The sequence below is a fragment of the Strix aluco genome, chromosome 4, assembly GCF_031877795.1.
Source record: "Strix aluco isolate bStrAlu1 chromosome 4, bStrAlu1.hap1, whole genome shotgun sequence".
NCBI lineage: Eukaryota > Metazoa > Chordata > Aves > Strigiformes > Strigidae > Strix > Strix aluco.
Genome location: NC_133934.1, coordinates 84,991,313 through 85,015,973, shown reverse-complemented (window position 1 = coordinate 85,015,973; position 24,661 = coordinate 84,991,313). Strand labels below are relative to the sequence as shown.

At 40.9% G+C, this 24,661-nt stretch overlaps 1 protein-coding gene across 9 annotated transcripts in view; it reads left to right on the top strand.

The window, feature by feature from the left end:
- ARHGAP24 (Rho GTPase activating protein 24) overlaps window positions 1-22,489 on the top strand; it is a 228,940-nt gene extending 206,451 nt beyond the window's left edge. For all 9 annotated transcript variants that reach the window (XM_074823888.1, XM_074823894.1, XM_074823893.1 and 6 more), the window contains 6 exons: window positions 355-562; window positions 10,726-10,858; window positions 13,092-13,165; window positions 13,952-14,073; window positions 16,487-17,555; window positions 19,552-22,489. In XM_074823888.1, the coding sequence (XP_074679989.1) occupies window positions 355-562; window positions 10,726-10,858; window positions 13,092-13,165; window positions 13,952-14,073; window positions 16,487-17,555; window positions 19,552-19,795 (1,850 nt within the window). In that variant the 3' untranslated portion in view covers window positions 19,796-22,489. The remainder of the gene's footprint in view (window positions 1-354; window positions 563-10,725; window positions 10,859-13,091; window positions 13,166-13,951; window positions 14,074-16,486; window positions 17,556-19,551) is intronic.
- The last annotated feature ends 2,172 nt before the right edge of the window (window positions 22,490-24,661 follow it).

The window sequence follows — 24,661 nt, the reverse complement described above, 5'->3', positions numbered from 1 at the left end:
AACCAGGCATGAAGCAAAGAGGGTGGAGATGTGTATCACTTTTGAGTTGTGGAAGCTTTGTGACAGAAAATCCTATCTGTATTATTTCTATGTTTTCTGTGCTTATGGTCTGAAAAATCATTTACAGTATTTTATTTTAAATAATGTTTCTGAGCATTGTTGTAAAATATGTCAGCATTATATCTCCATGAGAATATCAAAGGTGAAATTGAGCATTTTATCCTTAAGAAAGGAGTACGTTAATTGTCCATGCATTTAAATGACTTGTAAATTGCATGGGTTGTAATAGAAGACATGGGTTCCTCAAATGTTTTTACGAATCTCAGCCAAGTCAGATCTCTCTTTTTCATGCAGGTATTTTTGGGCAGAAGCTGGAAGATACTGTCAGATATGAAAAGCGATATGGGAACCGTCTGGCTCCTATGTTGGTGGAGCAGTGTGTGGATTTTATCCGGCAGCGGGGGCTAAAGGAAGAAGGCCTTTTTCGATTGCCTGGGCAGGCTAATCTTGTCAAGGAGTTACAGGATGCATTTGACTGTGGAGAGAAGCCTTCTTTTGACAGGTAAAACCCTCCAGCTGTCCCCCACTCCCTGAAGCCTAGACGGGACATGATCTGCTCTGCTGGCTGACCCACAGTGCTGTAAAACACGTGGCAGCAATAGATTGACATTTTTTTTACAGGTTTTTCAGTATGTTTCCTATTATCACTCTAAAATGTCTTTTTTTTTTTTTTTTTTTTCTTTCTGACTTTGATGTTTGATTTCAAAGCATTTCTAAAGAATTTCCATTTGTGAAAAGCTGGTTAGGAAAAGTATTGCTAATGGTTTGGCTTAGTCAAAAATATCTTCCACAAAGGAAGAATCTCTCCTATCACCAATTTCAGTATGTTCTGTTACCTATAAAACTGACTGGAAGGGAAGTCTTTTATGTATTCCTTTATAATTTTTGGCCCTTGCTCTTAAAATAAAAGTCACTGTGACTGTTATAACAAACCTACATGATTTTGAGGGTCCAGGTCCAATTTGTATTGCAATATTTATACAGTTTTGCAAAGCTAACGGGAATTTTCTGGGCCAAGGAAGAACTCAGACCTGTTCACACAGCTGAGTATGACGTCAGCCGTTTGTAAGATTAATTTTTTTGTGCAAGTTCAGCTCTCCTCCTATAAGCATTGACAGTGGTGGCCCACATATTCAGAGTGTGCAATCAGAGAAACAGAACCAGTGGATTATGAATGCCACATAGCCTTTTTAACTCTAATCAGAATTAATACGAGAATTAATGAAAATCCAGTTTAAGAGACTGTTAAACAGTGGTTGTCCTCAGTGTGTGTCCTAAGTGACATCTGTAACACACCTCCAAAATGGAATAGGGATCCTTCACTCCAGTTGAGGGTCTCATGTGAATTAAGAGGAAGAGGCAGTTTACATTTATTTTGTGGGACCTTTGACTGATAGCAATGCAAGTAACAGGAAGGAAAGCGTAGCTTTATCTTTTAGTGCAAAAACATCCCATGATATGAACCTGATTGCTGGATATCATTTACCTCCCTTCCCTGTTCCTATGAGGTGAGCAAATTTGTTATGCATGAAGGTATGCGTATCACAGATACACAGAAGGCAGACATCTGTAATGCTGTTTTATCTCTAACAGTTTCCTCAGTCCTGACCCTCACTTTAAGAAATGTCAAACATTTATAATGCTCTGGAAAAGAAAAGTGAATTGTCTTCCTATGAGGTTTATTAGTTTTTCGTTGGATGGTGAGAGTTAGGATAATTAACCAGAAAATAGCTTTAAGGAGCCAGAGGACTGTGGAAAGTGACAGTGTTTGTAGGATACTCACTGACTGTTCAAATACTGTGTAACTTAAAAACAGTAAAGAAGCACACATTGAGTATGTTTTCCTTACTTGGACATTAAGAGAAATATTACTGGTCATGTGTCTGGGACAACCTCTACCAGAGATACGGGTACAAAAGGTTATTTTTTCCATGCCTGTAAACCAAATAATTGTGAAGGACATGCTTAAGTAAAGAAGCCACCCCCAAACTCCAGGAAGATGATGAACACCCCACAAAGAGGTACACCTTGAAAGAGGTGCAGAAGTTCTATCTATTCAAAACAAATGAGACCAGGGCTCAGCTGCATAATTTTTTTTTTTTTTTTTTGCAAGGTTATCTAGCAACATCTGTAGCACACACTAATGAGCCCCAGGAACAGGCATGGAAGCTGAGCTTTAGCAGATGAAATGGAGAAGAGATTTTACATGCTACTGCTGTGAAGAAGGCACATAATCCCTACTACAGCAATTAGAAACATCAGCAGGAGTTGCCTATAAATCGCTGGTCCTGCAGTTCTGCTTCTGAAGCTGAGAATTTATAGAACACTGACCTTGTATGTCTGCATGTCTCATTGTGAAGGATACTTTTTCTATTTACTTTTTCTCATTTGAGCTTGGAGCGGTGTGATTTAGGTGCAGTAATGGTCCAGAAGTCCGGCAGACGTAAATTCTGTTCTGATCTCTGCCATTGTTTCCAAGTCGGAGCGTGGCAAAAACCTTCATGTATTTATTTGATCTTGATCTTATAATTGGATAAGATGTTGCTGAAAAATCATGAGCTATGTGTATAAGAATAGAACCAGCATTTGAAATTTCTCAGACTCACAGAATGAGAAAACCCAGTAGCTGATCTGAAACATCCAACACCCCAGCCCCCTGAGTATGAAAACTGGAACATCAGCATTTCTCGCAGTCTTGGAAAGGGGAGTTACAGCTGCTACAACTGAAAACTGCTGAGGCCTTTTATGTGAAGAAAAAAAAAACAAATTTAAATGTCAGTTTCAAAACAAAAATCAATAAATACCTCGCTCCCTCTGTATGTATCTGCACATATTATGAAATGTGCTTTAAGGAGCTAACAGTGCAATTGGGCAGTCGTTCATGCTTGCTGCTATTTGAGATGTCCTTGGTATTTCCCGTACAGCTCCACCTCTGTGTAAAATCGTCCCCTCCAGGGAATCCATTTTGCTTGCCCTTAGGGTATTTGTTTCTCTCTGCTTGTGTGGCTTTTATTTTAAATTTAAAGTCCCTCGGCTCCTTTACAAATAATACATTTGTAATGATACAAAGTGGATTATGACTATTCGTTCTGTAAAATTAGCATAGTGAATATGGCACTGGATAAGGAAAATAAGGTGTTGATTCTACAATTTTTACCTAGAAGGAGTACAAAATTGCTTTTCTCTTTCTATATTACCTCTTTCCATCTGTTGTTCATCACAATTACTACAAGATGACATGAGAGTTAAGATTGCTCAGGGACAAAAAAACACTTGAAATATCACTGAAACAAATATTAATACTCATGTGATTGATCGATGTATGTGGCTTGGATTTTCATAACTCCTATGACTGATGTCCAGTAGTTCAGAGAGTTTAAAGTTACATAGCTTACCTGCCTGCATTTGTGTGTGTGCACAAGAGAGAAGGAAAGCACATGAACGCATATTTAGTGAAACAAAATCCCTATTACATTTTCTCAGGGGTATGAATTCCTCTAAAGAAGAACGCAGTACGTTACGGAAAAAATATTACTTACTGCTCTAGTCACCATCACAATCAGTTGAGAAAAGGGTATGTAAGTGGCAGTATGTGATAGCTGGCAAAGGCTAACTATTATTTACTGGAGCCAAGTAGTCCAGAATGTAGAAGTGGTATGTTCCTGTGCATTTAATCACTGGGATTTTTGAAGCAAAATAAGACAATGACAAGGATGGTACCACTGTAATATCCTCAAGGTGAGAAGGACCACATTCACAATTGTTCTCCTCCAGAGACAAAGAATGTTTCAAAACTTTGGTGAATGCAAGAAATTGGACGTGTCTTAGCGGGGCTGCAGTCTGCACTGGCACTGTACAGACTGCAACTAGACATTGACTTGGAAATCTCTGGTTATGTAAGTTATTCTTTTATTTTCCAAATACAAGCCTGTACATAAGAATTTGTTTAGAAGCAGATAGTTGCCCACAAGGAAGGGGCTTTATTCCCTTCCTAGTGGGGAAAATGCAGTAATTGCTAAACAAAATATTTTTATGTGAAATGAAGTCTTTACTATAGAAAGCTGGTTCCTGCCAAACAAAAATGGCCTTAGGCCTGTGAAAATTCCTGTTTGTTTCTGCCTGTTCCAGGCTTCCTTCCCTGATTCTCACAATCTGCTCATCAGTTGTGCCTCTGGAGCCCCTTCCACATCCTTTCTAATTCCAGTCCTCTTTCCAGCTAGCAGAAATAACCTCTGCATATGGCACAACTTAAAGAGCTAGTCTAGCAATTCAATACACATTAGGAGACACATTTCTACTGTGATGCGGGGGTCATTAAATCAGTTTAATTGGTGTCCTGCTGTAGGAGAGTGGTTTTAGCTATTGGCAGTGAATGAGTATTTGTAGTTGCTTTGCATGAATTTCAGTTTCAGAAATGGTGTGTCAGCTGTGTTTTAAAAAAAAAATTTAAGAAGGGAGCCATGTACTTCACTTGCCAATGACAAATGAGATGACAAATGACTTCTTAGATGGCCATGGTCACTTTTAAGAAAGGATGATGTTTTGTTACTCTGTGGAAGGTCTGAGAGTGTGTTTTTTAAAGCATCCTTCCTTAGGGTTGCAACATTTGTGGCCTTCTTTTCCAGTAAACAAGAACAGGTTGTTTATTTGTGGTGTTTCTCCGTGTCTTATATATGCTTGCAACCCCTGCAAAATCTGCAGAAACTTAACAGCCTTTGTGAACAACCTATCAAATGATAAAATAATTTAGCAGCGTATTCACTGGACCGGGTTGATTTTTTTCCTGATGGGAACCCATCTGTTTCTTAGGCCTCTGCTCACCTTACCTGAAAACACTTGTGTCTCTCTTTTTTTCTATATTTTTCTAAGTAATTTTTAATGTCCTTCCATGGAGTTTGTCTTTTCATTTGTCTGTCCTAAGTTGCTGTCTTCATTGCTGCTTTTAAAGCATGACTCTCTAACCTGAGTGAATTGGCTGCTGTTATAATTACTGAAGCGTGTGTCTAACTTGGAGTCTGTCAATCTTCTGTATTCCTTCCAGGTTTACTCCCCTCGAAGGCAGTATGGATTGTAAAAATATGAGCACAGGGACAAAGGAGCAGAACGTGTTTGGTTTTTTTCTCTGTCTAAACAGAAAAATAAGAATTGAGATGAGTGTTAACTTAATGCAGTGTTGAGGCTCTTGTAGCAGCAAGGAGAGGAGGACAGACAGCTTAGGGCTTAAAATGGTAAATCTTTCATATATATTTCACAAGTTCTAGGCAAAATTTCAACAGGTACTTAGATTAGACACGGTGCTGCTTGTACTAGGTATGCATTATATAGGAAAATGATATGGAGAGTAATGCTGTGAAGATACCTACACAGGGGAACAAAAATCACGTAGGTCATTCAACCAGTTACGTTACGCATTTGACCTGACCTTTGAATTTCTGGACCAAAGCCTGACTCCCAAAATCAGTTGAACCCGTCCTGATTCACTGTAACATTCCTGAGCACAGGCTTTGCCCTCCTAGCCTCTGGGCACTGGCTTCTCAGCAGTAACAGTGCTCTGATTCTTTCTATAAGTAGTTACGCACATTTGTAATACTCCCTTGATGTTGCTTACTCAGAGTTTCATCACTGGTTTATCATGGGCATCTTGCTTAAGCTATCTGCAGGCTGGCAGCAAAGGTACACACTGGGCAGCCAGTTAGGAACTCATCCTCCCACGACAGGAAAACATCTCTACTGGTCTGAGAGCTGCTCTACGGACCTGAATGCCACTCAGCAGGGACAGTCAGCGGATGTTGTGGTGGGTACAGGGTATCTTTGGCGGTGAGGCAGTCTCTCTGTTTCCAGGATTGTGATCTGTGACACGTCTGAAATGATGGAGCTGTAATTCTAGTAAATCCAGGAGGAAGGAATACACAAACTGAACTGTACTGTTCTACTTCATTTTATTACCAGAACTCCTAAATTGAATTATAGCCTCACAGCTTGTTGTTCCCTACTGTTTGTTCTTTATGGAAACTGTTTATGTGTCATCGTGATCTAGAGCTATTTTTGGCACAGCATTAATCTTTCTGTAATGTGACCTTGCCCTGTTAATTCTTCCTCTGTGAGAGTTTATGAGGAGCTTGTTGGCTTTGTGCTCTGAAGCGCTGACTCTGCACACACTGTCTGCTTGCCCGAGTGTGAGGGTTATGTGTGGATTTTTGGTGACCTGCTGGGCTTCAGTAATTTTTGTTGATGGTAGAGAGGGTGAAAAACTCCAGGTGGTGTAATTGGTCTGACAGCCACGTCCGCAGTGTCTGTGGTATCACAAAGGAAAGTGCTGTCAAAACAGCAATGCCATCAGGGATATCAATGACAAAGTTCAGATGAATTGAGGCTGTGAAAATGTGTAGTGTGATGACTAAGGAGAGGCTGTGGTGCATTTGCATTTGTAATGCCTCTTCATGGACAGTGGTGAAGTGGGGGATGCTCTTTTGGAAACATATCAACAGTAAAGCAGTACTGATGTTTTAGTGAGGTAAGTAATCTTTCTCAGACTTTCCAGCGCAACGTGCCGAAAGAGACTGTTTCTCAGCTTGCTGATGCTTTCTGTGTTGAAATTTTCTGCTTTGTGCTTTGTCATTCCCATTTCAAGCTTGTAATTATTCATTGTGCACTTGGAGAAAGTCTGCCTCAATTAATGAGTGTTGTTCCACCTTAGATAACAGAGGATCTTCTGCTGGAATTGACATACTCTACTTTAATACTTGTTAATGAACACTTTTAGTCATGTTAATTATGAATGTGTAATCATGGAGCACTTTGATATTACACTGTCAGATAGCAAAAGAAATACCAAGATCAGTGTATTCATTAAGTTTCTGTAGCTGTAATGGTCCTAGCATATAAGCAAGGCCGGCTTTGAAGGGAGAAATACTGCCTTGTCTTAAACTGATCAGTTGTAGCTGGAAAAAGTCCATGAGGAAAATGTCCTCTGCAGGCCCTGGAAAGATCCATGCCTTACAAACCACACAAATACCCTCAAGGCAGAGATACGGCTGTTGGTTGACTTAGACTGTGGATAGAACACTTCCCGAAAGGGAAATAAATGCTCCCAATCCTCAAGAGAGCTTGCAGTTCTGCACTCCTTTGAAACTCACAGCTGTCCTCTGTGGCTGAAATGCACTTAATGGTATTTTTGGATTGAAACACCAAAAATACAGATGGATTAAAACTAGAGTCTGCCATTTCTAAATTCTCCTCTGTACTTAAAAAAAAAAAAAAGGTGGAAAAAATAATACTAGACTGCAAGGTCTAAACAGGTCTCAGATTTTATGAAACAATTTTAGTTACGCTATTATAAAAATATTGACATATTTTATAATATTTACACTGAAAGAAGAAAACGTCTAGCTTTTGTCTAACTGTTGCTAAATAAATTTTTGAAATCCAATTCTTAGAGATTTGCAGGCTGTGTGTGTTTATGTTTGTTTATGCTGCCAAAATCTGTATGGTAATTTCTGTATACCTAGATTAAATCCTAAACAGTGCTCCAGTACAGTTTAGGAAAAAAAAAAGGTAACAAACCAAATTTTCCAAAATCTTGCTTTGTAATCCTACCATCTTGTGGCAGTCTGCGGTATTGCCTTAGCATTCGGTCAGCAGAAGGAAAGTAAAAACACCCCCCAAATTAGTTTTAAAAATTGTGAATGTGTCCCTGTCTACTAATTGGGACCTGGGTTTCTAACCCCAGCCCAGAAAGCACCTTTCTGTAGCCTTGTATACAGCATGTACTTCAGGACGTTAGTTTGAGAACATAAGACTTCTTATTGTTTCCTTGCTTCTCAGCATCCTGCCTTCCCATTTCTCTCTCAGTTCTTCCAGCAGTCTTGAGCACTCAACTCTTGGCAGTGATAGCCTATCAGTACTTCACATTGAAAGGAGAAGGTTTATAAATTGCATCAGTTTTCAGGGCTTTTGTCCCCTTCAGCCTTTTTATCCTCCATTTGCTGTGCCCTCAAGGAGTAAGTATTCCACTTCACACCAAGGAACTGGTATAAAATTATTCTTATGTTCTACATGAAGCATGATCCTGGCAGTACAAAGAAGGAAAGATGATATTGCTTAATCCCCTCACTGGGAGACCCATGTGTTAACTTTTAATTGTTCTTTATAATTTCTCACACTCAACCTGTTTGAATCTTGTATTTTGGAAAGGCCTCTCTAGTTTTATGCAAATAGTCTCTGGAAAAATGTGGTTCAGTCCTTCAGTAAGGTCTGGGGAGTTTCTCTGTTTAAATAATAAAAGTAGCAATAATAAAATCTTCAGAAAGATCATCAGTGCTGAGTAATCAGAGTTAAATTCTCTGCAGATTGATGGCCTGTGCTCCCTTTCATGCTGCAATGTAGGGCACTGTCCAGTTCACATCTGCTCTCTGTGGCTGCTGCTCTCCTTCAGAGTCTGACTAGCAAAAGTCTTTCCCTCTGTATTTGCTTTTTGCTTTCCTGATGGACCCACAATTTAGGAAACTGAAGATCTCTGAAAAATTTGCTTCCTGGATAAGGCTGAATAGTGGCAACAACCTGGTCATGCATGGCATGGTTGCGCTCTAAAAACTACCACAAACAGCAACAAGACATAAAAGCAACTACCTGAGAGATTGTTGGAGTCTGGGTTTGAAGCCCTTGGGTTGTACAATCTGTAAGGAGTTTTGTTAGCCAGGATGTCAAGAAGAGGTGCAGTTCACTTAGTTTGCATCTGGATTGGGAATAGAGAGAAGGCAAAGGTTAGAGGCCAAATCTGAGCTAGCACTTGAAATCTGATAAAGCAGTACAACTATATCTAGTTTTGTGTATAGTACTGTTCCTTACATATGCTATGTACGCATCTGAGGAGTGGGACGGGGTAAACACAGGATTCCTGGTTTGGATCCAAGCCAGTCTACAAGTAGAGGGTTGCATTCAAGAGACTGGAATTTGAACCTTCCTTAAAAACATGGATTTGCATTACTGCTTTGTTTATAGAATTTCTCTAGAAAACACTTTTTGGAATTTTGGCTGGGAATTATTAGTGATTGAAATAGAAATGTTTTCTGGGAATTTATTTCAAGGAGGGTGGTGATGGTTAACATTTAAATATATACAGTGCTTTATCGTTTCTCTTCTGTTTTGACTTGAATTGCTGATACCATACTACATTAATCTAAGGTTGTTCCCATCATTCTTGTTAAGGTTTAACTTAGTAAAAGCTATTATTGTTTTAACAGATCAATCCAAAATAATAATTAACATACCTCTAGCAAAACTTAAATACATCAAATACCAGTGGTTCCCTTTGAGAGACTGTGAGTTTAAAAAATGTTCCAAGTGTGAAGTCTTCAAAGAAAAAGAAAATACACAGTAATGCACATTGTGGAAATGTCTGTGCATTTTCTGTTTCTTTTGAATGAAATCAGCATAATTTAGGATCTATTTTTTTGATTTTTCAGAACTCAGAGGGAAAGATCCCAGCTTGCAGTGCAACTCTTTATCTGAACTAGGTAAAGCATGCAGAACATTCCAGTAAGGATTTGAATAAATGCCTGAGTAGCTAAACAGAGAGGTGGAGCCAGAAGTAACACAAGAGAGATTTCTTCATGCTAACTTTTAGTTTTTATCTATTTCTATTTATTTCTTTTCAGGGAAGTACTCCTAAATTACCACAAGGTAAATTTACACACCACAGAAACATTTAAGCAAGTTTTATTGCATACTCTGAACTTGCGATTTTGATCTTTCTCCCCATCTTCTTATTTTTAGTATAGCTGATAAACAGTCTAGGCTTATACTAGCTGTATGCAAAAAACCCTTAAGTTTCTGCAAATGTAATTATGAGAAAGCATGTGTCATACCAGGTCTTTGACTGTCAGCCCTATAATGTTACCTGTTGTGCTAGCACTCCGGCATTTTCTGAGTTTGGTGACTTGAAGTGCCTTACCTTACTCGGACAGGATAGAACTAAAACTCATTTCCCATGGATTTATGGTTCTGTGTGTAAAGTATATCCATGTTTTCAGTGTAACCGTACAGCTAAAAGGCACAGTAGTCATTTTGTGGGAGCCCGTAGGAAAAAGATGCATTCCAGGGAAAGAACTGTAATTCAGATGGAGAAGTTTCAGCTAAACAACTGTGGAATGTATGGTCTCCTTTAAAACTTGCTTACTTAATACTGATACCAGAGGATATGGTGGTACAATGGAATTGAGACATGCTGGGTGTGTTTTGGGAGCTGGGCCATCTCTGGCAGGAGAATAATCCTCACTGTGCAAACATAATGCCTGGTTTCTGGCTCAGGCGAAAATGAGAAGCATCAGTCAAAATGGATTTTGCATGCCTGTTGTTAGATGCCTGTCAGTGAGGGCCAGGATCTTCTCAATTACTTGTCCCTGAAAATAGGGCCTTATGTGTAATTATTTATAGTAACAAATCAACAGAGTTGACAGGCTCTTGCTTGCAGGTATCCTAAATTCTTTATAGGACAAAAAAAGGAAAGACAAAACCCAGATTATAGATACAATCTATAAATGTATATACTGCTGAAGAGTAAAATCTGGGGTGACAATGGAAAAGTTAAGTGGCAGTTTTTAGCCTGTCAATCTCACAGCATTATTCCAATTCACAGTACTGACTTCTTGTATTCCAACCCAACAGCAATACAGATGTGCACACGGTGGCATCACTGCTTAAACTGTACCTAAGGGAGCTCCCAGAACCAGTCATACCATATGCAAAATACGAAGATTTTCTTTCCTGTGCCAAAATGCTCAGCAAGGAGGAAGAAACGGTGAGTTGGCAACTTGAGTAAGATGAAATAAAAGGCTGGCCTGTTATAATCTGGTCCAATTTTGAGGAGGAGAGAACCTGGTGATTACCTATCCTAATTTAAGATGTGCATCTAGTAATTGAGGCTGGTTTTATATGAAAATTGTTGCCACCTAGGTCATTTGGAAGTTTAAATAAAGGCACATGGCATGACCTTAGCTGTATTTATTACATGTCACTGAATCCAGTTCAAGTAAACATCATTGTGGTCAGTAGCTTCCGTTTTGCATGAAGGAGATTTATATTTTCGTGGATTATCATTCTGAAGTGTAAAAGGAAGGGTCTTAGTTATTGCTGTCCAACTCTTGCCATTAATCAGGGGGCATTTTCTTCTAAGTGCCAACTTTTACTGACTTTTGGTTGAAGGCCAACTGACTCTATTCATTGCCTATCATTGAATCAGAAAGCCTCAAAAAGATGGAAGCAGGCGACTGGAAGCAGGCCACCTTCCAGACTCTTTTAAAACAGCATAACACAGATGAGCAAAGTAAGGATTCTGACTCATAATATGTGCAGTGCAGTGGCATGACCCTACTATGTATTAGTCTGAAGACATAAGAAACTGAGTGCTTGTTTTTACATTGTTCTGCTTATGGGTAATGAGGTCAACCCTGATATTTGCTTTTCATAGGCTCATTCTGTTGATTTCAGTCTACTCCCCTAACTTTCTAAGGTGGTTATTTCTGTTTAGTTTCTTTTTGACATTTCAAATCCTGTTAGAACTGGAACCCCTCTTACTTAATTTCCTAATTAATTGAGTTCCTATTCATCTTTTCTAACTGAGAAACATCCCCTCTTTTCTAACTGAGAGACCATGTCCTTTCTGAGCCTTCACTTGATGACTACCAACAGTGGAGGTGGTAGTTGTTCCCATGTGATGGAATGCAGGGGGAAGGAAGATCTGTGGCCAACTGTCTTTTATAGTCATAATCTCTTAGACCCGCTGAAATCAGACTGGTTTCTTCACTGTCCTTTACAGCTTGCTACAAGGTGCAAATTTTTGTCAGCTGTTTGCAAAAGGTGGGAGTGGGCTGTTCATCTGGTTTAATTTGAGCTGCTCCTCAGAGCTAAGGCTGAAGCTATTTGCTTGTTCATGTTGCATATGTCTCTGACCATTGATAGCTCCAATGTAAAGCCACCTGACAGCTCCACAGTTAGTCATCATGCAGGTTATACTTGCAGTGATACTCATTTTCAGATTAAATTTTTGGTCATTTTATATTGGCTTAGTCTAGAATGTATTTATGTAGTTCCTCTGCAACTATGCCATGAAGCACTTAATTAAATTAATTTTGAAAGCAAGATTCAAATTGCAGTGGCCTGTTGGTGCTGGCAGTTTGTGAAAAATCAGTACTATAGGTGATGAGCCGCTTCAGTCCTCTTTATGGTGGCTTAGCAGTCCAACTATAAGGCTAACTAGACTTTCAGTTGATCTTTCTCCATGCAGAAGTTAAAAGTGCTAAGGGAGAGAGCTGTGCATCTTGTTCCTTTTCTTAGCCCACAGCCAGCAAACCTGTGCACTATCATGGTCCACCCATTTTGATTTGTGTTTTCATAACATATTGTAATCCAAACCCCACTGATGCTGGCAAAGTACCAAAACCCCGTACTGAAAAAGAGTCTAAAGGGACTGGTTGGTGAGGAGCATAGCTGGGGTCTGTTTCCACAGGGCACGGAAATTAGTGCGTGATGTTCTGCTTGTCCCATTCCCAGGGTAGGCACAAACTGAAATAACCATTTATGACCTGAATCTAGTATGGACCAAAACTGGGTAAAATACCCAAATAGTCTGTCATATGAAAATGCCAACTAGTTCAAACCAGGACTGATCCTGGAAACCTCAGCCTTATTATCAGCAGGAGGAGGAACAGAGCTGCTGGTCAAAAAAGGAAAGAGTAAAAGAGAAGGGAAAGACAGGATGAAACCAAGTTTTCTATTTACTTGTTTATTTTTATCCAGAGCTAATCCTGGTTAGACAGATATAGCTTCCTCCATCCAAAATGGGTTCTACAAGCTGTTCCTGATGGTAACTTGTATATAGCATTTAACGCTGCAGTTTCAGTGATGTGTTTATTGTCTTGTAATTAGAATTGCTGACATTTTTTTGAATCTCTGGTAAAATACTAAGCAACTGTGTCTCACAACTCTTTCTTTTTTTTTCTTTTTTTTCCTTTTTTTTCTTAAACCACTTAAAGGGCCTGAAAGAACTGGTGAAGCAGGTGAAGAGCCTGCCAGCTGTCAATTATAATCTGCTGAAATACATTTGTAGGTAAGTGCTCTTGCAAGAATATCACAATGGTATTTATAACTGTGAGCTGGCAGACAAACCTATCTGTGTATGTGCCCTGAAGGAAAAGCATTATTCACAGTCAGAGGATTGGTGAACTTAAGTAAATGCACTAAAAATAAAGGTTTACTGCATGAGTAATTACTAATTTGCTCTATCAAGGTGCGCTTTCATAAGCAGGCCACACTCAACAAGAAACACAAGAAAGTAGAAGTGAGTATGTTCTGTCCTCTTTATAGGACTCTGGTTTTCCCATTTCTAACTGCAGTTACAGGCCTCGGCTGTGCACTCCTGAAGCATGGTATCCTTGAAAACTGTGTATGTCTTGTAGTATTTAGAATAGTTTCGTGGATACATCTAAGATCTTAAAAAACATGTCTTATACAGTTGCAATTTGTGAACTTACAGAAAATTCCCAGCATAAAAAAACATTTTTAAAAGAATATAAACTTTTATTTTTTCAATTGACAGTTGCATTTTGAGGCTGTTTTGAGCCAAGTAGTTGATTAATTATGCTGCAGTAAGTTACCATCTTCAACAGAGTTATCTTGTAGTCAGTCCAGATTGAGATTTAAATTTTGTTGTCAATGTATCCTTTTGAAGAAAATCTGAAGAAGTTGAGGAGAATAGCCTTGACCTTTCAACGTGTTCCGTGAGGATTTGGAATGTAATACTTGAACTGTGTTAAGAAACCATCACATGCTTTGACTTTTTTTTTTTTTAATTTCCTTTTTACATGTTCCTTAAAGGCCTCTTTTTTTCCCACAGATTCCTTGATGAAGTCCAGTCTTATTCGGGCATAAACAAAATGAGCGTGCAAAATCTGGCTACTGTTTTTGGCCCCAACATCCTTCGCCCCAAAGTGGAAGATCCCCTGACTATCATGGAGGGTGAGCTTACTGTACATAACTTGCAGTAGAAAGAAGGAATATCTTCAGGTTTATTAACAGTACAATACCAGTCCATGTAGTATTTGCAGTAAGTTCCATATAGGTTTATAGACACAGAATTCTTCAGCCTGTATGAACTTCTGGGTTAAATCTTACAGGTTACTCTAAAGTGCAACATTGCAAACAGACTTTGCGTGAGATTGTGATGCCTTGGCAACTTCACTAAAAATGTACTTTTTCTCTCAAAACTTGCAGCTAATATGGCATGTTCTTATTCAGCAATATGGTTGGAGTGCAGTTAATATTTTACCTGCGGTTCTTAAGGATGAGAAGTTAGTACAGGTTCATACTGCAGTGACCCATGTAGAATTGCTCACAAGGCAGTGGTATATGACATGCCTTCTTGCACAACAGTGATCAGATTGCCAGCTGCATTCTCTTATTTACAGCAGTGTTTCAGCTGTAGCATTTTGCTGTGATTAAGACAAAAATATGGCCATGACAATCTCCTCCTATAATTTCCTTGTAGGCTTAATCTTTGTGACTTTAATTTTCCATAAAGTACATGACACCTTTTCTCCCTCCAAACACTTTTTTCTTAATATGCAGGATTTACTTAACTTTCTCAGAAATTAGGCCTGTACACAGACCCTGCACTGCAGATTTTACCAAAACTCAAAAACGCCGTGTTTGTAGTTCGGTCTTTTCCTGTGAGTTTGATGCTTTTTCTCTTTCCCCAGAGACAACAATTCCCCATATACTTTGTTCATTTCTGTGTTTTTCTGGAGTCTTATGTGTCTTAACATAACAGCTATGTTCTTGTGAACAGAAACATGACATTTCCAAATCATGTATGAAAGCAGCGAATATCCAGGGTTAGCTGTCTGAACAGTAGCTCAGACAAGCCAGAAAACCTTCTAATGTGGAAAGGGTTTCTAATCATCATGTTCACTTTAATGTCTGGATCCTTGTTGAAACAGAGAATGGTTTGATCCTGCATTTGACTAAAAAGGGTTTGCAAGACCAGGTGTCCAATTTATGTGCATGTTTATTATGACTGTACATAAGTATCATCAAACCTGTGGCTTCGAATACCCTTAAATCTGCATTTGTGGCTTCCCCCTGGTTTCTGTACGTACTTGTCTCAAATGTCCAGTTATGAATGCTAGTGTCTAAATTACAGTGCAGTCAAGTGGTACGCACACCAAGGGGGTTGTTCTTTAAGAGGAAAGGTAGCCATTTATTACAGCAAGTAGCAAGCTGTGGTCCTGCATCAGTTCTGTACTGTGCTATAATGTGGCATAGTTTCCTGGTTGCATATAGTCTCACCACAGAGAAGTTAAAGGCATTCACATTAAATTAATTCTGTCATATTACTGCGCTGTTTTGCTTCAGAAGACTAAAATGTCTGTGTCCCAGCGATGCAGATCCCTTGCCTGCCCATTTTTCTCTTAAACTACTAAATACAAGCACTGTGCCAGAATAAAACTTCAGTTTTAAAAGCGATCGCCACATTGAGTTGAAACGCATCACTTACAATTATGTTATCCTTTGCTACTCATTATCTCTTCTGTAGTCTTTGTTGTGGAGGCTCTCAAGATAAACAGATAATAAAATAAAGTTTATTTTTAATACAATCAGTTGGCTCTCCAGCAAACATCCAAATGGCAGATCCGAATGTCCATGAGAGGAGAACAAAGAACTATTACTACCGAGACTCCTAGGATTTAATGACAATCCAGATTGCTCGGTCACTCACCTAAAAAGTGAGGGCTCTCAACCTTGAGGAATTTCCTTGGGCAGCATCCTGGCCCATAGGGAAAACCTCAAGGAGTTTCCTTGGGTGGCATCCCGACTCAAGGGGAGAGTCTTCGAACGCCGGGTGCTGCTCCAGGAGGGACTAGCTCAAAATGGCTCCCCCAGGGGACTCCATTTATACCAGAGCCAAATCTGACCTGTGGTCAATATCAGCCCTTGTTGGTTGAGGGCCCAAATTACCATAAAGCCCTGAGAATAAAGGCATAAAAAAAAAAAAAATCAGTGGCCACTACATTTCAGCAGCCAGGAAGCCCCATTTTCATCGAGTGGGTGCACCTTCCACAGCCTTCCTGGGATGCAGTTACTGTCATGGTAATTCACAAAAGCTTCTTCACAAAAGTTCCTGTTCTTAGGGTGTCTGTGAGGCCTACTGGCTTGGTTTGATGGAAGGAAGAGGTGGTGCTAATCTGGCCCGGTAGCCAGAGGCACTTCAGGCGTGTTAAACGTTCAGGATGTTACACAGATGGATGCACTGCGTAAATGTTAGTATAAGCTGAATGTTTGCTAAGTATTTCTGGAATCTGATGGATAAAGTATATTTATGCCCTAAACAGAACAGGCCATTAATGACCATGTGCCTGGTGTCTCCTTTCAGGTACGGTAGTAGTCCAGCAGCTAATGTCAGTGATGATTAGCAAACACGAAGAGCTGTTTCCCAAGGATGCAGATCCTCAGATGGGACCGGAGGTATGGAACAACAACAATGAAATGCCAAAGAAAGCAACTGCAGGGCAGCTACAGAACAAAGAGAACAACAACACCAAGGAGACAGCAGTGAGGCGCTGCTCTTGGGACAAATCTGAGTCTCCCCAAAGGGGAAGCATGGACAATGAGTCTCCGACTGCTCTGCCAGGCAGCAAGACAAATAGCCCCAGGAACAGCATCCAGAAACTAGATGTCACCAGAAGCCCACCACTCACTGTGAAAAAAAATCCTGCTTTTAATAAAGGCAGTGGCATCGTCACCAATGGGTCCTTCAGCAGCTCTGTGGAAAGCCCTGAGAAGAGCCAGACCTTACCAAACTGTACCCTGCAAACCAGGAGAACGTCATCCCTGAAAGGGCCGGTGACTAAGATGGGCACACACAGCATGCAGAACGGAGGTGTGCGGATGGGTGTTTCTAGCACAGACGGGCACAGCAACACCCTCAACAGCCGGATGCCAGGCTGGGTGCCCAACGGCTATGTCACACTGAGGGACAACAAGCAGAAGGAATCGGTGAGTGAGTCAGGCCAGCACAACAGGCTTTCCACCTACGACAACGTCCACCAGCAGTTCTCCATGGTGAACTCTGATGACAAACAGAGTGTGGACAGTGCCACCTGGTCAACGTCCTCTTGTGAAATATCCCTCCCTGAGCACTCCAACTCCTGTCGTTCATCCACCACCACCTGCCCTGAGCAGGACTTTTATGTGGGTAACTTTGAAGACTCTGTGCTGGATGGACCACCACATGAAGACCTCTCTAACCTGGGTGATTATGAGAACAAAAGTGACAGAAGGAGTGTGGGGGGCCACAGCAGCCGAGCCACCAGCAGCAGCGATAACAGTGAAACGTTTGTGGCCAGCAGTACTAACAATCACAGTGCTTTGCACAGCCTGGTGTCCAGCTTGAAGCAAGAGATGGCCAAACAAAAACTAGAGTATGAGACAAGGATAAAAAGGTAAGACTGTTTGGCTCTGCCATCTGACTGCCTTTCACAAAGTAAATCCAAGAAGTTTTCCTTCTCATGACTTGCTAGCAATCTGCACTAGCTGCAGTCACTGGGTGCTTGCCACTTGAGTTTCCCATCTTTCAGTGTTGACATACTCTGACATTGCTTTTGTGATATCATGATCCAAAGGGTTTGTTTCAGAGCAATACATGCTATCCTATTGGCATCAAAAATAAAGCTAGAACCTTGTGCGTTTCTGTAGAATCTAATTAATAAAATCAGTAGGCTCTCACAATGTTTTCATGAGTTGATGCCTGTTCTCCAGAGACTGAGAAAGGCAACTGGGCATCACCTTTCACAGAATCACACAGAATCATCTCGGTTGGAAAAGTCCTTGAAGCTCCTCCAGTCCAACCATGAACCTCACACTGACCGTTCCCAACTCCACCAGATCCCTCAGCGCTGGGTCAACCCAACTCTTCAACCCCTCCAGGGATGGGGACACCACCCATGCCCTGGGCAGCCCATTCCAACGCCCAACAACCCCTTCTGCAAAGAAATACTCCCTAAGAGCCAGTCTAACCCTGCCCTGGCGCAGCTTGAGGCCATTCCCTCTTGTCCTGGCACTTGTTCCTTGGGTCAAGAGACTCATCCCCCCTCTCTGCACCCTCCTTTCAGGGAGTTGTAGAGGGCGATGAGGTCTCCCCTCAGTCTCCTCTTCTCCAGACTAAACCCCTCCAGTTCCCTCAGCTGCTCCTCATCAGACCTGTGCTCCAGACCCTGCACCAGCTTCGTTGCCCTTCTCTGGACACGCTCGAGTCATTCAATGGCCTTTTTGGAGTGAGGGGCCCAAAACTGAACACAGTCATCGAGATGCGGCCTCAATTACTGTCAGTGAAAGCAGTGCTGTGGCTTATTCCACCTGTAGTTTTTGGGACTGGGAGACTGCTGGAATTCCTTTCCAGAGTCCTCGTTCCTCTTGAGACTGCATCTGGGAGTTACCTCTGCTCACAGTCCTATCTCCAGACTGCTGCTCTGTCTGAGCCTTTCCTTCACAGCTCAGACCTGTTAGAGAAGGCAAGGGAGAGCCGTGTATTTGCCTGCAGATAGTGCAGACACTTCTCGCACACAGTGAGGTTGCTAGTGTGAATGGCCAGTGAATAACCTCAAAGTCTGGGCTTAGCATTAACTAGTGCACACAGCAGTGCATGGCCGAATGCACTCTTACTGTAAGAAAGGTTCTTCAGTAAAGCTGTTCAGGACTTGTGTTCTGTTCTCACCTCTGTTGGACAGTAGCCCTTTGCATTGGTACCTCTGGCACTGCAGGTCATAGCTGGATCACAACATGGGAGAGCTACTGGCAACAGCAGCTGCCGGCGGAAGTGCAGCGTACAGAATATTGTACTCTTTCGCCCACATCACTGTTTTCAGTGTAGTATGCAGTGTTATAGGACACTTCTTATAATGTATGAGGACTGTGTACCACTAGGATTTTTAATACTTTCCATTGGAAAGCTAAATCTTAAATAGTTTCAGCTTTTTAGACAAAAACCATGATGATTGTAGTTTTTTTAAGTTGTCTATCCATAGATAGAGCAGATAGATCAGCTGAAGAAAGGAGATTAGCAGTGAAACAAAGGCATTCAGAGCATTATTCTGACCTCGTAAGTGACAGTAGTGCAACTACAGCAGGAGCCAGGTGACAGCACTTCTAGAAGTAAAAGGAATACTTAACCTGTTCCTGAAAAATTAGATGGAGCTATTTGCTACTATGCACCTTGCCAGTGGCTGTTACTAGACATTTTCTAAGTGAGGTACCAAAGAGATTGCCATATGAGGATGGTTCATTGATGAATCTGTGGTTTTTGAGATATACCTCTCAAAAATTCAGTCTAAGCATTGTAAATCAAAAGACATGTATGAATTTGGTGGTAGTGTGCATTTTTACTTGAGGGAGTGAGGAGCGCTGCTCAGGAGTTGTCTGCTTGTATTTTGTTTTTTGCAGCTTGGAGCAGAGAAATCTCGCCCTGGAGATGGAAATGATGGCCCTGCATGAAGAACTGGATCAAGAGCGGAAGAAGTTCACAATGGTAGAAATCAAAATGCGTAATGCAGAACGGGCCAAGGAAGATGCAGAGAAGAGGAATGATATGTTGCAGAAGGAAATGGAGCAGTTTTTCTCCACTTTTGGAGAACTGACAGTGGAGTCTCGCAGACCAGAAAGAGGCAACACCATCTGGATTCAGTGAGCATTGGAAACATAGACTGTGGGACTTTGGGGAAGGGCTTGGGGGTATTATACTATATCAGGTGGCTGGTCACCTGTCTGAGGCTAGTACTCAACATGATGTTATTAAACCCTTGAAGGAAGAAATCATACAGACATTAACCACTCATATCTACAGTGTGTACTTATCAAGTTATACTCTTTGAATGCTTCATGAGACTACTGTCAAGTGTTACAACTGGATACATGTATATAAATTTTTTAAAAATCACCTTAGAGAGCAAGAGATGTATCTGGAGAAATATTTTAATGCAAGTCTTGTATTTAAACTGGTAAATTGAAATGTTGTTGCAATCAAGCTTTATATCAAGGCTTTTCTCCCTTGCACTTAATGTAATAAGCTATTTTTGGCATCGTGTTACCATCAGCTTATTTTGTATATCAAATGTTTTTTGGTTTTGTTTCATTACCCCTCTTGCTGGGGAGTGAAGATAAACAGACATGTTAAGGTATATGTGCCAGTGGTTAACCCTGATTTGCGTCACTTCTGAAAAGGCAGCAGGATGAGGAACAGTAGCATGCTATGGGCAAAATAAGGCGGTACTAATTTAACGGAATTGATGGCCAGGGTAGAAGGTACCAGGGCACCCATATCATAAAAACCAGGTGAGGATGTCAAGTCAGCAAAACTGGGGACAATGGCAAAAGAGTAAACAGCTGCTTGTTTGGGAGAAAATATGGGTGGCAGAGTAAGAAGTTGGGAGAGGGGAAAGGGGAAATTAAGGGGAAGTCAATCACATGACCAGAGCTTTTTTGGGTACTGTAAAGAAGCCCTGTGGCTGATCACTGCAGCTCAGAGCAGGAATATAAATGTTCTGACCATATTTGCATCTGATTTACCTCTGTACTCTGCATGAGAGTGAGTCCTTTTTGTAATGCTGGTGAAGGAAGGGACACACAGAGGGGATGAACCAGACATCCTGATAGCCTTGTCAGTGTGATGGGTGCTGAAAAAAATAACAAAAAAATTACGTCCAGAGCAGAAATTACCAGAGCAACTGTGTAACAAAGAGCAAATAAGGAAGAAAACACTGACATATTCACCACCCATATTTACAGTGTATATTAGCAAGTTATCATACTGTCTGAAAGCTGCATGAGTTTACTGTCAAGTGTTACAACTGTGAAAGTTCCCAGGCTCACAGCATCACCAAGGGAACACCTAGAGGGAACAGCCTGGAGCCTAACAGCATGCAGAGTACCAGTGAAAAAGAAACAGCAAACCCATGCTGTAAATTAATATACTAAGTATAACTGGTATTTTCTACACCGTATTAAGGATTTTTTGGTTTTAACTTTGCATTTATGACTGCAAGCTGTATTATTAGAGAGGGTTGTTGAGACCTCTTGGCTTCCCTCTAGTGTCCCTTAAATATATTGCAATTATTTCTTAATTCCAGTTGAGAAAGAATGAAGGTAGCCTCAAAGAACATTCTTGGTTATAGCATGTATATTAGGCAAGTATTAATTAGATGTGTGAATTATACTGGGAAGCAAACATGAGGTCTACATTTCAGAAATACTAACTTACACATGGTGCTTGTGGATGCACTATTTGTGTCTGGTGAAGTTCAGAGTCCCCGGTCAGGGCACCTATTGTAGTAACTACTGTGAACATGTCTAGTGCACATCTAGTCTGTGTGTAAATCAGAAAAAGTCAGACAGGAAGAGATCAAGGTAATAGGAAGGAGCATGTTTTATATCAGGTAGCAGCAATCACAAGATGTCCCTACAGTGGTAATAGAATTCTGATTTTTAAATTGAATGAGAGACACCTTGATATCTGATGCAGCAGACCTCAAAGTCGACTCACAATTTAAGCAGTATCTGAAATCTGTTGGTGTGACAGTAGAGTCTCTGAGAGAAGTATTTTCTTAACTGGAATTCATTTTTTTACACTATATGTATACAGTAGTCCCTGCAGCAGTACCCTGTGGTGGAGAAAGTCTGATTTTGATTTCCTCTAGCAGTCCCTATGTCATTCAGGCACTGTTGCTCTCTTAAAATTTAAAGGAATACACAATTCCTAAGACTTGTTCAAGGACCTGTGTAAATGAGGACCTAAAGTTTAGTCAACACAGGTGTGGCAGAAGGTGGACAGTGAGGCAGTGGGGAAAGGTGCTGCTCCAAAGTTATCAGCTGATGCAATGGCAAAAATGACAGCTACTTGATAAATTTTTATTTCCGATACTTGCTCAAAATTGACGAGGAATAGGAATTTTGTTTCATGTCCATATCTGCCTCCAGTGCCCTAGGCCATACAGTATGCGGGAAGGAGGGAAGGTATTTATCATCCACGTACTTAGCGTTCTGTGTTCAATTCATTTATGCTCCATCTTCACAGGAACTGACTGGAGGCTTCCGGTGATTTTTATGTGCTACATGTTTTCCGTATTTGTTTGGACAGGCTTCTTTGTACACATCTGTTTCTGAACTCAGATTATTTCTGAGGGTTAATTCTTGGTCTACCCCCAAGTCAAGCCCCAAACTACAAGAATGCAGTTCAGAGTGGTTTTTTGCTTATCTTCAGGTCTTTGTATTCACCATGCCTGAGATGGTTTATAAGACAAACTGTTTCAGTGAAAAATCTATGTAGATCCTCCTCATTTTTATATTGTTCTTTATGAGGATTGCCATTAAACACTTTTGACTGAGACTGAATGGTGCTACTGCAGTGATTTCTTTAGGGCGTGATCCTTGGTAAAAACAAGAAAAAATCTTTTTGCAGGGACTCTGGGAAGGTGGTTCTCGATGTGAATTTTATGTAGGTCTTAGACTGGAGTAGACCTGGCTCCTCCTGACTGATGCCAGGCTGAGAAATCAGAATTTCTATTTTGTTTACGTATCAGAAGGATCTTGACCCGCTTTGAAATTAGGACTTAGTCTTGGATGCAAATATAAACCATCCACACAATTATAGTTGTTAAAACTAGCTAGCATTTTTTAGTCTCCTGGACACAGAAGCAAAATTCCTTAGTCAGAATATCTTCTAGGAAAGTCTTTGTTATTCTGGGAGCAGCTCAGCAGCTGAGGTTTCTGTCTGTTTGGCCCAGCTCATTTTGGCTCTGATTTCTTGATGGGTTTAAAACCATTCTTGGTGCTGCTGTCACCTTCCAGCTGTCTACTCCTGTACCCTACTTGTTAGTGCTCTTGTCACTCAGCTCATCCCATAGTGGTCTGTTTCCTGGAGCTGAACCTGTACAAAACTATTCTTTGGGTTAGCTTTCCGGTGGTTGAGGTCTGGGTGCTGGCTCAGTAAAATATCAGTCAAGTTCACTGTAGCTGTGCCATTTGGAGTCATCTTAAGCAGTCATAGGATCACACTGTTTAAGTATCTTTGAATACTTTTTTGGAAGCTTGTGTTAGGCAGGATTTGTCTGTTTGTTTGAAGCTTGTCTTTGTCTGGATTTGAAGCTTGTCTTCATATTTGAAAAAGTATTCCAGTCAGTTCCTCAAAGAATGTTCCAATTCCAGTTTATATGGCTGATATCTCAAATTCCATGCTTTGCAGTCCAGGACAAGACTTCACCTCATTGTCTCTGCAGAAATCATCTAGACAGACGGGGAAACATGAGCAGGCACAGCGAACTTAGAAAAATACTACCAACAACATACATCGAGTTCCACCATGATCCATCCAAAGTATCCCACTCCTCTTGTGAGGCATCACTGGCATTTAGGCTGTGGTGATAAAGTTTATTTACATCCTTCATGGTCATCTTCATGCTCCTATTATTGTCTTACTCCTTTAAATTAAAAGCACAAAATTCTCCATGTTTCTTACATTCAGAATCAAATAACAAAATGCTATTCTTCTAACATTTGTAACTTCTCGGCTGTACGATACCGTTTCCACGTGGTCCACAACCGATTTGTTGCTTTGTTCCCTTCTGCATGTCCAGCCTGTGTGTGACATGGGGTTGACATAGCACTTAGGGGTATGGCGTAGTTGAGAATGGCCAATGTTAGGTTAATGGTTGGACTGGATGATCTTCAAGGTCTTTTCCAACCTAGATGATTCTGTGATTCTGTGAATTGACCTGGTTGGCAGAAGCAATGTTGCAGGGACATGCTGATGAATCTAAGTGGCCAAAGGATAAAACCATGCTCCCTCTCCTGCAGTGGAGTGGAAAGGGGCATTCATGAGATTAAGGTCAAAGCAGGCTCTGAAAGGCTCTGAAAAAAACTATAAGGATTTCATGCAGTGTACTTGTTGATCATTGGATATCTCATGAAGGTAGTTTTTTCAGGAATCTTGCTGTTAAGGTATTGAATGAAACTGAAGCTTTAGCCAAGACAACTGGTTTTATCCCCAGTCTGTGTAATGGAATTGGGTCATGTTCTAAGGCCAAGTTGACAGTGTTACCTGCTATGAAAGGACACTAAGAAAATTCCAAGTATCTATTAAATAGTATAAATTTGCTTTCAGCTCTTCCTCACAGGTGTTTCTGTGAACTCCCAAAATCTATTGTGGGAATTCACTGGCCAGCTCCAAGCTGAGAACAGCAGTTAACAGCTCAGCCCTTCTAGCGCACAAGAGACAATGCTTTTACAATCCATCAGTACACATGGCAGAAAAAATCCTCTCGGAGCTAATAACCAATCACAGGGTATGATTCCATTCCATTCAGAAGTGGAAGTTCGGGACCACACACACACTTAGAAGCAGGCTGTCAGAATGCTACAGTCGAGATTCAGTGAGAGAGGGAGGCACAGTTACCGCTGTTAATCCCATCTCTGGCCACGTCATCATCCGGCACTGTGGTGGGTGATGATGCCCTACATGCCTTTGCACAGTAGACTGGAATAGTGACAGACACTCACCGTA